The sequence below is a fragment of the Akanthomyces muscarius genome, chromosome 4 (assembly GCF_028009165.1).
Source record: "Akanthomyces muscarius strain Ve6 chromosome 4, whole genome shotgun sequence".
NCBI classification, from domain to species: domain Eukaryota; kingdom Fungi; phylum Ascomycota; class Sordariomycetes; order Hypocreales; family Cordycipitaceae; genus Akanthomyces; species Akanthomyces muscarius.
The window spans coordinates 3,661,924-3,677,034 of record NC_079244.1 but is presented as its reverse complement, the minus strand read 5'-3'; the positions used below and the strand labels follow the sequence as shown (position 1 = coordinate 3,677,034).

Below are 15,111 nucleotides of genomic sequence, written 5' to 3'. Positions count from 1 at the left end.
CATGACAGTTTACTGAGTATCGTGGCGGGCGATCAGGGACACTAAGGAAGGAGGAAGCAAAATAACATTTGGTGAGATCGATGACAACCGCCCTCAAGAAACAATGGATCTTATCTTTATTTTGTGGCTACTTTTTCTCGCTTATTGGGATCTTGGCATCACATCTTAAGATGCCGTCGCTGTATCAATGATTTCTGCAGTTCGTCCCGCATGATCAGTATCGCTGTGGTCAATCAACTTAGTCTGACAATCTGCGCGCCGCCACCGTTAGAATTATTCCATGTAAGAAAAGTGATTGATGGTACTCACGCAAAATATTAGCAAGTTCGTCTTCAGTTCCCTTGAATCCCATGTTCAAAAACCTGTCCGACCTGTGACGAACTGTTGCGTACAGCAACCGAGCCGCCACCGTCGTATGTGCTCTTCGCCATGACTGAGTTCGATATATCTATCTCTGTTCGGGAGATATATGACACAGGGTAGCAGTATTGCCTTATCATTAGGGAGAGCGGTCAGCGGACGACCAGGGCGTAGAGGATCCCCTTTCTCGCTCCGGGCAAGTGCGGCGGCTTGGCGCCACACGTCCACGATGTCGCGATGTCTCTCTAGGAACCGTGTAAAAGACGGCCCAAGATTCTTTTCGTCGTAGTCCTTGACGCAGAGTAGGGCCAAGGCGTACATATTCCAGTTTGGAGAGTATCGAACATCCGCGCCTTGGACAGTAACAAGATCGCAGAAGATGTAGAAATCTGTGAGTGCTGGGTGTACTTGCACTGGGTCTGGTCGTTGCTGTGCTTGCCTTGCGACTGGTCGGTCTACTGGCATTGGCTCTGATGCTTGATCTTCCATGGCCTGTAGGAACTCGTCAATGAGACCAGATCGAGGTGTCGCAGCGTCTCCCATGATGATTGATTTCTGTTGGTAAATTGAAATGGTTATATCGACTGCTTGGCGGAAAACGGGTGAGCGACAGACAAAAGAGCTGAAGAGGAGTAATGGGAAGATGTCGAGAGAAATGAAAGCAGAAACTGCGCAATATCGGCTAGACCTTTATTGCAGCCGTCACAGCCTCCTGCCTAGCGAGGCGCTCGTCTTCGCGCGTTCACAAGTGCCTCTTGCGAATGCAGGGTAACGCCTGCCACTGAGGGTTTTTGGAAGTCCTTCGCAATTTAGGGAAACTATTCTTCGCGCAGCTCAATGGGAATCAAATTATAAACCAAAAAAAGTAAGAGATGTAGTAAGGAAAATAGAGTGATGAAGGGAATAAACAGTTAGAATGAGAAACAGCAGCTGAATAAAGAAACCACCACGCCTCTCGGTACCCCATGATGCTGGCTGCTAGCACGACTCTTCACCACTTCCCAAAATTTGCAGTCGCGTCTATCGCCTTCTGAGAGGGTACCAAATGCCCTCAAACTTTCTCCCTCGTGCCAATAACTGCATTGCTCACTTTGCATATTCTTTGTCGCGCACATACAAATGAAGCCCTATTCGGGGTTGGGTGGCGCCATTGCTGGTGCTAGGAGGCCGCAGATTACGTGCACAATTTGACACAAGCTAAGATAGCAGCGCCTTGTTAATTCCGTGGCCGATCGTTCCGGCGGGCTTGGCCGAGCGCCACAGCCAAGCCATCAATCTGGCGTCCTCCCAAAATCTCGAAGCAAACCGGGAATAAGAACAAAGACGCGGGTTTTGAGCACGTCGATTCTCGAAACATCATGTCTCAGCACCATATGCGGTTCTCTCGTTAGCCCAGCTTCATGTCCCTTCGCCACTCTATCTAGGCTAGTAATGTTGCATTGGCGGCATTGCCGCCACAACCCCGAGCGGACAAATTGTTTGGCTCCCACCTGCTCAACTTCCCCGCAGCATTCGGCAAGGGTGGCAGCTCAAGTGATAGGGACGAAACAAAAGTTCCCTAGCACTTCCTAACAGGGCAAAATAAAGTGTTTGTGACAGGGATCCTTTTCTGTAGCAGAATATCGTCTTTGCGCCTCGAGCTGTCGTCATCGGCCTTCGTCGGCCTTTCTAAAACGTTTCTTTCAACAAGGTCCACCGAGAAGAGGCGAATAATTAATATCGAGCAAGGAAGGCTTTCCATGGTTGGTCCACTCCCAGCACAAGTCCAGCCTTTTCGGTGCTTGCTCTGCGATTGCGTGATCTCCAGCATCCACCTCCAGGCTTGTTGATTGCACGACGGGCTATTCCTACCCCGTTTAGCTCCGGGCTAGCTCAACACCTTGTCTCTTCCACCAGCTAGTCGTGTTCCCGTGCATGTTATCTGTGCTACTGTTAAACAAGCTGAGATATATAGTGCTAGTCCCCCGCGCAGCAATGCTTTACAGAGTCTTCCGCCGTAGCAGCACCGTTCCTCACCAAACAGAAACATCACTGTCTGTAGCGTAGCCATGGCCCGAGAGTCTGGCGAGAAGCGCCCCAGTCGCATTACGGAAAGCGATGCCACGGTCATCACTGCCGAAGCGGACGCCCCCATTGTCCCAATCAAGGAAGGCTCGGACAAAGAGGATGCCTTCCAGATCGACCTCGAGTCCAAGGACTCGGACAGTGATAAAACTCGCCTTTACACGATCACTAACGAGGACGGAGAGGAGGAGAACATCTCAGAGGACGATCCCAGGATCAGCAGCATCCCCAGCTATGTGCGCCGTGTGGTCAACCTGACAGACGACCCGTCGGAATCGACAATAACCTTTCGCTACTTTCTCCTGACAGTTCTTTTTGTCGCGCCGGGAGCTTTCTTGTCTCAGATGTCCCATTACAGAACCACGGCGGCACCGTACAGTGTAAGCAATACCGCGCCAGGAGCACTTTGCAAATGTTGACCGTCGCAGGTGTTTTTCGTTCAAATTGCCTCAAACTATGTCGGAAAGTGGCTTGCACAAGTGCTTCCGGCATGGGAAATCAAAATACCGTTTACCAAGAAGAGCTTCAACCTCAACCCTGGCCCCTTCAGCACGAAGGAGCATGTTCTCGTTACGATCTCGGCGGCCAGCGGCGCCACATACAAGTAGGGTTCCCCGAGACTGCCAAGATTGAATAGGATCAGGAAGAACTGAAGGAGAAGGCTGACGTTATTTCTTAGCCTTGGCTATACCCCGATATCGATGTCTGAGCTGTACTTCGGGCAGCCTGTCAACGGGGCGGTCGCTACCTTCTTCATGCTGGCCATCACTTGGACGGGTTATTCTTATGCTGCCCTTGCCCGCCAATTCCTAATCTACGATCCGCAGTATCCTTGGTGAGCAACTTTTATCTCGAATTTGTGGCTGCAAATACTAATATATCAACTCAACAGGTTTCAAGCGTAAGCCAATATTCAACTGGCGGACGAGATCAACTACTGACAAGCACTAGGCTGTGTCAAACGGCACTCTTTGAGACTCAGAGAAAGCAGAGAGAGCACCCCACACCTCTATCCCGAAAACAGATGAAGGTGTTCTTTGGTGTCCTTGTTGGAGTCATTCTTTGGCAATTTCTTCCTGAGTTTGTTTTCCCCTTTCTGGGATCCCTCGCCTTTTTATGCTGGGTTGCTCCTCACAATGCTACGGCCAACTTTATCGGCAGCGGTTTCGGTGGCATGGGGTTTCTGAACCTCTCTTTAGACTGGTCTAGCATATCCTCCGGGGGAAGTCTGTTTCTGACCCCATTCTGGACCCAGGTAATCATGTTTCTTGCATATGCTGTCAGCTGCTGGGTTATCATTCCCGCTGCGAAATTCGGCAACATTGCTACCTGGAACAACGAGCTCATGTCCAACCGCGTCTTTCAAAGTATGTCTTCACCGCGTCTATTCTCTATGTATAGCCTTCACCTCATGGAGAGAACACGGCTTGCTGACTTGGACAGAGAATGGCACAAAATATCCGCTCGCCAATTTGCTTACGCCCGAGATTACCCTGAACAGAACAGCCTACGAAGAGTACGGTCAACTCTACTCTGGTCCACAATACCTCTGGAACATGTTCTTCGACTACGCTGCTTACACGTCAGCCATTGTCTGGATCATCCTATTCGGCCGTGACCAGATTAAGAGCAGTTGGAACAAGTTCATGGAACGGCGAAGCAACAAGTCCGCCGGCAAAGTCACAGAACAGTACAACGACCAAATCAACATTTTGCAGCGGCGATATGACGAGATTCCATTGTCGTGGTTCGCCGCCTTGTTTCTGGCATCATTTGTGATCATGATAGCTATTCTTGGAAAGGGCCTTTTGTTCGTGCCAGTCTGGACATACATCGTCGGTATTCTGACAGGCGCCGTCATTGTCATCCCGCTAGCTTGGTTGTATGCGCTATCCAACTTTCAATTACCTATCGGGACAGCAAATGAGCTATTCTACGGACTAATGATCTCGAGTGTTTCTGGCTGGAAGAATCCGTGCGGAGCGTCAACATATGGTGCTATAGCTGGGGATGCCTGGTATCGTGCACAACTCAATCTCCAGGATATGAAGATCGGTAAGCAAGTCCTTTTGTGACTCTTCTTTCCCGTGTTATATTATGCTCCGCTTTCTACTCCTTCCGTTTCTATTCTTTTCCCAGTCTCTCAACCCTCAGTCCCCCACAACTGAATGCTCTCGAGTCTACAAAATCTAACCTGCAACTCAGGACATTATATGCACGTGCCAGCGAAGACGGTCTTTGCGAGTCAAATAATAGGCACTCTTATAGGAATCCCCATCAACTATGCGACTATTCGCTGGGTTCTGGACACAAAAGCCGACTATATCTCTGGCGCGAAAGAAGATCCGACACGACAGTGGACCGGCCAATCTCTTGCAGGCTACCTTTCGAGCGGAGTGCAGTACGTCTTGATCGGTCCCAAGGAGCTCTTCAAACAAGAAATTTACAAGCCTGTTCCATACGGCTTCCTCGTCGGTGCCATCGCTCCCTGCATCATCTACACGTTGCACAGGCTGTTCCCAAGGGCCAAGTTTCATCTGTGGAACACGACCATTTTCTTCTCTGGTATGGCTTCGTTCTACGGTAACATCAGCACTGGATACACTTCCAGTTTCATTGGCGGAATTGTTGTCATGTACTGGGCATTCCGCTACCGGTACAACATGTGGGCTCGGTGGAACTACATCTTGGCGGCGGCGTTTGACGCAGGCTTCAACTTCAACATGCTTCTTGTCTTTTTGTGCTTTGGCGCAGGCAAGATCATTGTGATGCCGCACTGGTGGGGGAATAACAAGGAGAGTAGCGAGCGATGCTTTGCCCTTGACAACAATTAAGTAGCCCTCCAAGTTCTATGGAGTGGACTGGTCAATAGATTTATCGACTTTGCAATACAACTAAATCTATCCACTTCCAACATTCAGAGTCAGATTTCTAACAGAGTCAAGACTGTGTATGTAGCTATACATCGACATCGGCGTTGTGTCAATGTTCTGGTTGCTATGTATTCGTGAGCCGCGGACCTCATGGCTACGTGAGTGCTTAGACAACAGTCGTCTGAATCAATATGTTGATAATAGCAATAAAATCAACTATCCTAGCGTTACGTACATATCTGAGATTTTTTTTTGGTCCAACGTGCTCTTTATTTCCATGAAAGACCATCAGGTGCTGGCCCATGACTCTCGCACGACTCTTGTACCGACGTAAGCAAAATACGTAACCGTCTCTCGTGATCCAATCAACACATGAAAGCATTTAGCAATAAAATAGAGAGAGAAAAACAAGAACTTTTTTTCGTGACTTTTTTCTATGCCTCCTTTAGGCCCACACCTTGCGGAACTTGTCCTCAAACTCCACCTGCAGCATCCGGAAGGCTTTGAGCACCTGCGGCATGTTACCTTCGCCGCCGTCCTGCCCACTCTCGCCATCCGACTCCTCCGCTGAACTCTCGGAAGCACTTCCATCATCGCTCGAGTCATCCTCCCACGAGTCCAGCTCGACCTTTTTCTTGCTAACTTTGGCGGGCTTGCTAGGCTTTGCCGCCGCCGCCGCCTGCGCCGCAGAGTCTTTCTCAGCGCCGTTGGAAGAAAGCTGCTCCTCGTTGGGTAAATCATCGCGGCGCTCCAGCAGAGTATCGTCGGCATCTTGCACATCTATCATGGCGGAATCATCCGCGTTGGCATCGAGACGACCAAAGTTCTCCAGGCTTGTGGCAATCGTTGCAAGGATGAGCGAAAAGTCCTTGAGATGGAACCAGACATCGGCACGCTTGATCTTGTTGTCGCGCACTAGAGCATTCAAGTCTCCATGCTTGAAAAAGTCGTAGAGATAGGCGTTCCAAGGCTTGCCAGCCGTGTCGGCGGGGTAGATAGGAATATACGGCACGGCTGATTCCTCGAGGAACACATCGCTGCGGACAGAGGCGCACAGCTCGTGAATCGTATCAAACTCGTCTGTAAAGCCCGACAGCGCCGCAAAGGGCGAGCGAAGTTTTGTTGGGGGCAGATGGGTCACCATGGATTGCGATTCAGCTCCATGCTCCTGTTCTGCTTTGATCTCGCACCCTGTAAAGGGCAGCTTCGTATCTGGGGTCTGGCTCAGGTGCTGCTCAATGAAGGTGCTCACGTACAGACGAAAGATTTTCAGAGTCTCCTGATTGTGCGCCTGAAGAACGGTTTCTGCTCCATCCGGAAGGGGAGGCAGAGTAATAACAGACTGTGATTTGCTATCCTCGGCGGCGGCGCTACTATGCATGCCGAGGGGAATTCGGCAGAACAGGTGAGAGAGCACCAGCACCAGCTCCACCAACACAGCCTCAGGGTTTTTGTCGATGGCCGAGCAGACACGATGGAAATACCCTTCCTTTAGCAGAGAGTGAAATGCAAAGACAGCATTCTCAGTAAAGTACAAGTGGCCGACCAGACCCGCGAAATTGAGAGGGGCACCGTCCTCGGACAGGAGCCGCTGTCGGCGAAGATACTCAATGGAGAATCGAAGATGGTGCTGGATTGCCATCTGATCCGACGGCCCACCGAGATACAGACGGGACATGGAAAGAAGTGATTTGATAGCCTTTGTAGAGTACTCGGAGTTTTTGGTATGATGCATCAAGCCCAGCAGTCGAACCACCAGGGTTGTGGAAAGAGGAAAGTGCCCGCTGAGGTCGGGCAACCTCGAGGACATAATCTCGAGCGCTCTGTTGAGGGGCATTCCGACAAAGACGACATTTCCAAGCAAGTCAAAACCTCGGCGACCTGCACGACCGGATCCCTGATGGTAATTGAGGGGGGTGAGGGAGACCGAGTCCCCAAAGAAGACGACCGTCTTGCAAGGCATGTTGATACCGAGGGCAAGTGTGCCAGTGGCGACAACGACTCGTAGAAATCCCTTTCGAAAGAGCATCTCGACACTAGAAATAGCAGATTAGTATGCATTCTCAGCAGGATCAGAGTTGGGGTATTTGTGGCAGTTGAACTCACAATTGTCGATAGTTTCGGTTCATACCCGCATGATGGACCGCAATGCCTCGCCTGAGAGCTGCGATGAGTTCTGGCTGTACGTTGACCCAGACGAGACGCTCGATGAGGGGCTCTAGCTCTGAACCAGGGATTTTCTTTGCATCTGCAAAAGAGAATCGCTCAAGAGGTGCATCAGGATCGAAGCTGTCCCATTTGCTCGCGTCCACACTGGCGTCCCGCATCATGTCCATTTTGGACGTCCCTTCGTCGTCTTCTCCGCGCGTTTTCGCCGGCCGCTTCTTGGGATCCGTCTTATTCGCTTGGGCTTGAGACTTCGCCTTTTCCCAAGCTCTGTAGTCGGCGAGCGTCTTTGTCCACTCCGGGCTAGACTCTTTCCAAGCTTCCTCGGCTTCCTTGAGCTGGCTCAGAAGATGAACAACAGTCGCCTCACAAAAGTCTCGATCATAGTTGAACAAGATTCCCGGAAGGGCTCCACGAGCGTGCAAATCAGTAAGCAGAGGTAGAGCCGTGGTGACCAGATTTTTCTGCCCGTGGCCAATCGGAAAACGGATTTCAAAGTCGGTTTCACTTGCGCTCTTGCCAAGTTGGTTCTCGCTATCTGCATTGAACAGACGCGACCCTAGCTCGCTTCGGACAGCGGAGAACGGCGACTTGACGTCTTCAATCCACAGTTGCAAAGTCTGCTTCAAAGAGCTTCCCCATTCCAGCACGTCCGACCTTTTGACAATGGCTGGTAAGAATTTCTCTGGACTCAAAGCCTTGTCGACAGGATAGTCCTTGGTCTGGTGTTTTGACATGCATCGCCACAAGGTCATGCAATCTCTGGACTCGAGAGTAATGTCGTCAATCGTTCCACGATTACTAGCAAGTTAAGTTAGTCTTCGGGAGCGGAGGATGATTGTAGGTTAGACTTACCGATTTGTGAGGCTGACAATGGGGTGAATAAAGTTGAATGACTGTCCTTCAGTCTTCCCTTCATCCAGTCCTGGCGTAGCAAGACCCTCAACTGGTAGGAGCCCTCTGAATACAAACTCCTTCCCGGGAGGAGAATATAAGAACTTGCGCAAATCCGAATAACGCGAGGAGTGCACAATCATTTCCATCTCACGCCCCTTTACCTTTTCAGATGCTTCCAGCCATTGCATAAACTCGAGCGGATTACCGACAGTGGCGGACAATGCAATGATCGGGCACGGCGCCAATAACAGCAGCTGCTCCCAAATGACGCCGTCCTCGGCCTGGCCAATGCAGTGAATCTCGTCAAAAATGATCGTCTTTACCCGTGCAGACCAAGATTTTCCATTCTCCGCGTTCGAAGGCGCAAGCAACATGATCTGTAGAATGTCTGGCACGGTGACGAGAACCTGGCATCCCGTCGGGTTGTTGATTCTGTTGTCGCGCGTATGGATGGCCCAGACAGACCGACCCTCGTGGTGGTACGACTTGGAGAACCGCGCTTGGACTTCGGCAGCGATCTGGTTGACAAGTGCCTTGGTGGGAGCCACATACACAATGATGCCATCGTCGCTCGACTGCAATACTTGTTTCATGGCGTAGAATGAAATAAATGTCTTACCGGCAGAGGTCGGTGCGACGACAAAGACACTATTTTGAGCATCAATGGCATCTAGTACTTTCCGCTGCCATGCGTCGGGAATAAAATTCTGCACGCGATTATCGGGAGCAGGGTCAAAGCTTCTCTCCAAGAGTGGTCCACAATGATCAAGCTGGAAGTCCAGAGGGTTCATGGGTAGCTGCAAGCCAGTGGTCTGGACATCAGAGAATGGCAGCTTACGCTGCTCGAGCAGGTGGTTTCCGCTCACAGTAGCCGTTACTGGCATTTTGACAAGGCTGCAGAGCTTCTTGAGGAGACGGAGACTCTCGCTGGATTGTTCCAGTTTTCCAGCCTCAAGCAACGCCGACCACAATTTGGCAAACAGAACCATCTCTAGCTTGTTGTCTGTTTCCTGTCCTGCGGCAAGTATCATTGACGCCAGGATTTGGCAAATGTACAGATATATCTCGGCTCCGATAAGACTCCGAGCGTCGTTGGAAAGACCTGCTACATAGGCATTGGCTTTGGCAAGGCGTCGGGTCATGTTTGCCTCGGTTTGGAATTCGCGACAGCGTTCATCCCAGAATTTCATGACATCTCGGGCCTTGTTGTCGAGCTTCTCTCTCTGAATTTTCTGGGCTGCTTCATGGGCGCTCTCGCGGCCACCCTTGGCGGAGCCTTTTTTGTTCTTGGGCTGAGAATCTAGGCGCAATGGTTGCGAATTCGTCGACTTCGCTCCTGCGGCTTTGCCGTTTTGCTTGACGGGATTCCCGCCACCTTTGATATCGGCCACAATGGTTTCAGGGTTCAAGGTTTTACCTACAGAGTTGGTCAGACTCGCAGAATAGGCAACAATATCTCTCATCAATCTCTGGTGTCTTTTTAGGGCCTTCATCCTTTGACGCGGGTCATCATTGGGACGAGGTCGCGCTTTCGGTTCGACAGGCTTTTTGGCGTTCTGCAAATTTGAGATCTCGCGGAACACCCTGGAGCCTCCCGCTGGCTTTTGTAGATCGTTGGCGACTACGTGAACTGGCTTGAGGTAACTGTCCAAAGCAGGGTGCTTGAAGGGCATGACTGCAGTGATAGCATCACTTGCTTGTTCCAGAGGTGTTGCAGACTGCGACAAACCCTTGCCAGAAGTTTGTGGAAGGAACTTGGAGATGTCTACACCTGTCAGCAGATGCACTCTTTCGGCAAATTTTCTTGCCTCGCTGGTGACCGTGGCGGTCGGCGCCAGAGTCGGCAATTTCTTCAAGATTTGCCGAAAGATCCGGGTGTCTAGGAGGTCAAAAGCGTCCCAGTTCTCTTGTTCAGGAAGAGTTGCGACAACAGTGGTGCAGATGCTCGTGAAGCAAACGAAGAAGTCGTCGAGATCTTTCTGTATCGCTGGCTCAAAAGACGTTGCAGGGCACGGTCTCTGGGAAAGATCGCAGCGTCTTAGCTCTGAGAGTTGAAGTAAATATGCTGCGGAGCACCTCTTCGTTGCCTCGCTTGAATCGACCAAAAGCGCATTGCAGATGCCGCTGAGAGAGACCGCATCTCTTGCCGACAGTGGCGCATGGTCTTCCCATGGCGACCAGTCGCCTGAGACACCGGCCTTGGCCTCCAATTCCGCGACGGGATTTAGTTTTGTCTTCGGTAGAGCTGACGGCTCCACAATGTTTAGTTGTTCGGTGTCTTGGGATGGTGGAAGCATTAAAGCGAGGGCCTGATTGGAAGCATTTGTTAGCACATTGTACAAGGTCTCATTGCGTGAAGAAACGCCAAATCTGAGGAATTTGGGAACATTTGACATACCTTTGAGCTCTTGAACTCGAAATTGTTAATGAGGGCGACACTATAGCCTCTAGAGCCAATTTCATGAATGAAGGCGAGATGCCATTTAGCAAACGGCGATGCAATCCCGTCAAAAGCAAGGCCATCCAAGCACAAGAAGAAGCGAAGCGAGTTCTTGCTGGTATATTCCTTAAATTCAGCACTCTGAACATCCGGAAACTCAAAACTGATCTTTTTTCCGGCTGAATAGTGCTGGAGGTGTTTGATCAGGACAGCCCGAGTCAGGCGGTGGAAGCCGGACGCGGCGTCAGACGAATTTGTAGGGACGCAGAGCCGTTCGTGGCTGGCGAACCAAATAATGTGAAATTGGCATCCACGTCGCTTCAGATTGCTAAGAAAAGCCTCGACTGCGTGGATAGCATGGAGTAGCTGGAATCCATCTGGTCAACAGTTAGTACGGTCGGCAGATCCTGATCTTTTTTTCCTCTGAAAATGACGTATGCGAGGTTTTTTCGGTGGGAAAAAAATTTCGTACCTTGACAATTGACCTTTGCCTCAGAAATGCAGTACGCCAAAAGAGCCTCGCCATGGATTGCAAACGTCTCCTTGCCCGCAAAGTCGCCGATAATGTCAACGGAAAGAGGCGTCAGCGCCTGGTACCAGGCCAGCAGCGGTGCTTCATCGTCCAAAGGCGCCATTCTTGGCGGGGAGAATGAAAAGGCGGCACGTGGTGGTATCAACAAAGCTTCATCCAACGTAAGACGGTGAAGAGTAGAAGTAGTATTGGTGGCTTTTTACGTATGTATGTATGTATGTCGCGGGGAGCTCAACCCTGGCCGATAAAATAATGATAAATAAAGAGGTCCGGGTCGCCCCGCAGATTTGAACGATTTGAGTCCACAATTAAGATACTGCCGTCTGTCCAGCGCAGAAAACACGGGCAAACAGGGCCTAGCCATCAATGCGTCACCACCGATTCACTGCTCGCCAGAGCAAGGATTCATTTACTGGATCACCCAGGAGAATATGACTCACCGCACGCAAGCCAAGCACATTTTGTGGTGAGACCTCGGGAACTTGCCTCGTCCTCATGGACACCGGAAAAGAGGAGGCATGCAGCCGTTGGGCCCAAGGCAGTCGACTGCCTGCCACTGCTTGGGCATCATAGACGGGTGACGCTTCGAGCAATCAAATCAAAACTCAAACGAATGTAAGCAAAATGCTTGACTGCTCAAGTCGCGCGCGCCCGATGCGAGACGGCGCGGGCTGTCAACCTGTCAGGTCAGTGCCAGCACTCATGCAGGCAGACGACGGTTCCACTTGCGGAAGCCTAACTTACCGCCAGCCACCAGCATCTTCGGAGGGCCTGCCATAGGTTTTGGGGACTCTAGGGGGCTATTCACTGGCCTCCGTTACTTTGATGCATTTTGCGAAGAACGACCCCCCCTCTTGGCTTGCTTTTGCCTTCGCTATGTGCCACTGGAAGCCCCAACCTGGCGGCCGCTCTGTCGCTGTCAGGATCCCTGCCATTTCCGTGAGTACCATGATGAAAAAGAAAAAAAAAATGGAATATTCAAGCAGAAAAAGTGTGTATCTTTAATTCTCTAAAGCGAGCAATCGCATCAGCCAAGAACGAGGTCAATGTCTCGTGAGCTCAGCTTTGCCCACTCGCCCGCCAGCACAGAGCCACAGGCGCGACGAAAAGCCACGCCGTTTTCCCACTCAATCCAAAGCAAGCATACCGTATCTGTGATGTTGACCGGCAAATCATACCTTTGCTTCTCTTCACTGAAAGTTTTGCTATACGTAGTCGACTTGTACAATGCAACCAACTCCAACTCCCGGCCGGGGAGTTCGCTAGGGAACATCGCAAGTGACTCTTCGTTGTGCAAATGAAGATCTCCAATTACAGCGCCAGAGCTATCGCAAAGAGATAGCACATTCTCCTTGTCGACTGCATAGGCCCATAGATGCACGCTCTGTGTCTTGCAAAACAGATACGGCCATTGCTCCGGCATGAAAGGTGGCGTCAAAGGCTGAATGTCAGCAAGCGGGAACGGATAATGCCAGTCATTGATTATCGTATCCGGGTCACACATGGCCGGATGCCGAAATACGTACTCGCCACAGCCGGCTGGGTGCAGAGCAGGCTCATCTCTGAAAGACGCTGCAGTCGAGATGCTATGGCGTGTCCAGCCCTCTGGAAGCGGCTGTGTGAAATCTTTTCGCGCTGCCCGTTGCTCATACCAAGTAGACCGGATCTGGCGTCTCTTTGAAGGCGAGTCGGTGGGAGACTGGCCACAAAACCACTCTGTGATGGGAAAGGTCTCGCGGATGTTATGCTCCCTGGGATTGATCCTAGCTGCGTCGTGCCGGATTTTCACGTGTCCCTGCCAACCAATCCACGACCACGAAGGCAAATCGCAGGGCATCAGCTTCTGCGCAGCCGGTCGCGCCGACGAGATTCGCCGTTGAAGATTCGTGTGGTTCCAGTACGGCTGCCATCCTAAACTCTGTTCAAAGAACATTTCTGGTAGCCCAAACAGGAAGCCACCGGTAAAAGAACGACTCATGGTGGAAAGAAGTCCAGAGATAGCAGGCAGGGCATCTTCCTCGTACGTGAGGGTTTTCTGATTGTAGTTGCCGATGGAATGAGACAGCGAGCCTAGATCTGGAAACCCGGCCATGATTGTTCGAAGGCGCGGGTTGATGTATGCATCTACCTCAGTATTGAGCGTCAGCTCCTCGTGCCAAATGCTACACTGACACTGCCAGTGGACTTCATCGGACAAGAATATGATGCGCCTGCTCGCCAGCTCATTCTCTTGGTATGTCCAACCTCTGTCAAAGTATTTCTGACTCCACGATAGGAAAAAGGTGCTCGTGTTTCTCACACAGATCTGTTCGTCTCCAAACTGGAAGACGCGCTGTCGTTGCTCTCGTGGGGCAGAGCTCCCTTGCAGGCCGGGAATACCGACATTGGAGTCTCCATCGGCGCTGATGATTGTGACAATCGCGCTCGAGTATATCGCCGCCATCCCCTGCAGCTGCCTCTTTGTGTGTCCGGCGTCGGCCTGATCAATGCACAAGGCATCCACCCACAGATATCGCTCCCCGATTCTGCTAGTCAACTGCATGGCATGTTCGATGACGGGGGGTAGGTGCTCTTGAAAGCCTGGCCGGCTGAGAGAATTTGGCTCCAAAAGTCGGGCTCGGGTAGCAGGCTCCATGATTTTTTGACGATGCTCTCCCCAGACGTAGCTCAAAGCAATAAACCTGCTTTCGGTATCGCTACCATGCACGATACATTTTTGCTCAACGTCTATAAGAAATTCGGGTTGCGTGTAAGGGATTTTCATGGGATTATCGCAGGCCGACCCATGCGTGGTCAAACATGCATTTTTCCACTTTGTGACCACCTCCAAGTCCGCCCATCCTGGATTCAGAATACGACCATTACCTGGATGTGAGGGAACAGAGTCTTTTGCAACAAGGAGCAAGTCCCACACAACACCCATCTTTTTTATCGATTCGATGAGCGTGACAGGCGATCCGGCACCCAATCTGACAAAGCCGACATCTGCAGTCTCCCTGTCGAGTAATTCGCAAAACTCTCGCACCAGGGGCCCGTGGTCTTGACAGCTAGTAGAGGCAGCCTCCCTCTTGGAGCCAAGGTCGATGGGACCGAGAAAATCAGTTTTGGTCAGCATCCGCCAGAGCTGGCTGCATGTCTCGCAGTCATATTTATCTTGAGGCATTGTGTCGAATTCCCCGCTCAATTCCCGACCGCTTTTTGCACAGCCGAAGAAGATTCCTTGTAGAAAACTGAAAACAAAGTAAAAGTGCAAGAAAACGTCGAGCAAAGACAACAACTTCTGGAGATAGGTCTGCTTGAGAAGCCATGCGCAAGCGCTGCGCCACCCGGTTGCACGTGCCGTCTCATCGCTCTGCCTAATTTGGGGAAGCTCCCTTTATTAGGTGGTGATGACATGATGACAAGAGGAAAGATTTGCATTATGGTAACATGCCTCTTGAGCAGTGATCGAGAAAAATCAACTTTAGAGTAGAATTTTAGCTAAATCATGCTTTCAGCTGAAGAACGGGTCTGAAAAACGCATCACAGCTTATTGTTGGTGATGCTTTGTCGATGCAGACGCCTCACGCTACGGACGAGCTAAGGATCAGCAGCTTATTTTGCTACCACACTTTACACGACCAATATATTTGAGAAAATATCTGCGAGATTTTAAACCCCTTTTGGATTTTATGTTACATTTTCAACTAGTTCTGCTACATCTAGCACCCTATCATCGAGTGGCTGGGTTACACCTCCGAACGAGTGCCGAGTTATCACGTACCTCAAAGCGTTATCCT

At 50.9% G+C, this 15,111-nt stretch overlaps 4 protein-coding genes across 4 annotated transcripts; 1 reads left to right on the top strand and 3 right to left on the bottom strand.

Moving 5' to 3' along the window:
* Nucleotides 1-165: 165 nt before the first annotated feature.
* LMH87_011935 (uncharacterized protein) lies at nt 166-903 on the bottom strand (the record flags this gene model as incomplete). The annotated part of the gene is made up of 3 exons (XM_056201155.1): nt 166-251; nt 310-362; nt 680-903. 3 exons carry the CDS (start codon nt 901-903, stop codon nt 166-168), a joined length of 363 nt encoding a protein of 120 aa, XP_056052935.1.
* Nucleotides 904-2,408: 1,505 nt separating this feature from the next.
* LMH87_011934 (uncharacterized protein) lies at nt 2,409-5,258 on the top strand (the record flags this gene model as incomplete). Its single annotated transcript, XM_056201154.1, has 7 exons — nt 2,409-2,804; nt 2,853-3,028; nt 3,104-3,259; nt 3,317-3,325; nt 3,376-3,791; nt 3,868-4,479; nt 4,630-5,258. 7 exons carry the CDS (start codon nt 2,409-2,411, stop codon nt 5,256-5,258), a joined length of 2,394 nt encoding a protein of 797 aa, XP_056052934.1.
* Nucleotides 5,259-5,742: 484 nt separating this feature from the next.
* LMH87_011933 (uncharacterized protein) lies at nt 5,743-11,435 on the bottom strand (the record flags this gene model as incomplete). The annotated part of the gene is made up of 5 exons (XM_056201153.1): nt 5,743-7,333; nt 7,404-8,264; nt 8,319-10,669; nt 10,759-11,177; nt 11,273-11,435. 5 exons carry the CDS (start codon nt 11,433-11,435, stop codon nt 5,743-5,745), a joined length of 5,385 nt encoding a protein of 1,794 aa, XP_056052933.1.
* A 924-nt stretch (nt 11,436-12,359) lies between these two features.
* LMH87_011932 (uncharacterized protein) lies at nt 12,360-14,495 on the bottom strand (the record flags this gene model as incomplete). Its single annotated transcript, XM_056201152.1, has 1 exon — nt 12,360-14,495. One exon carries the CDS (start codon nt 14,493-14,495, stop codon nt 12,360-12,362), a length of 2,136 nt encoding a protein of 711 aa, XP_056052932.1.
* Nucleotides 14,496-15,111: the final 616 nt, after the last annotated feature.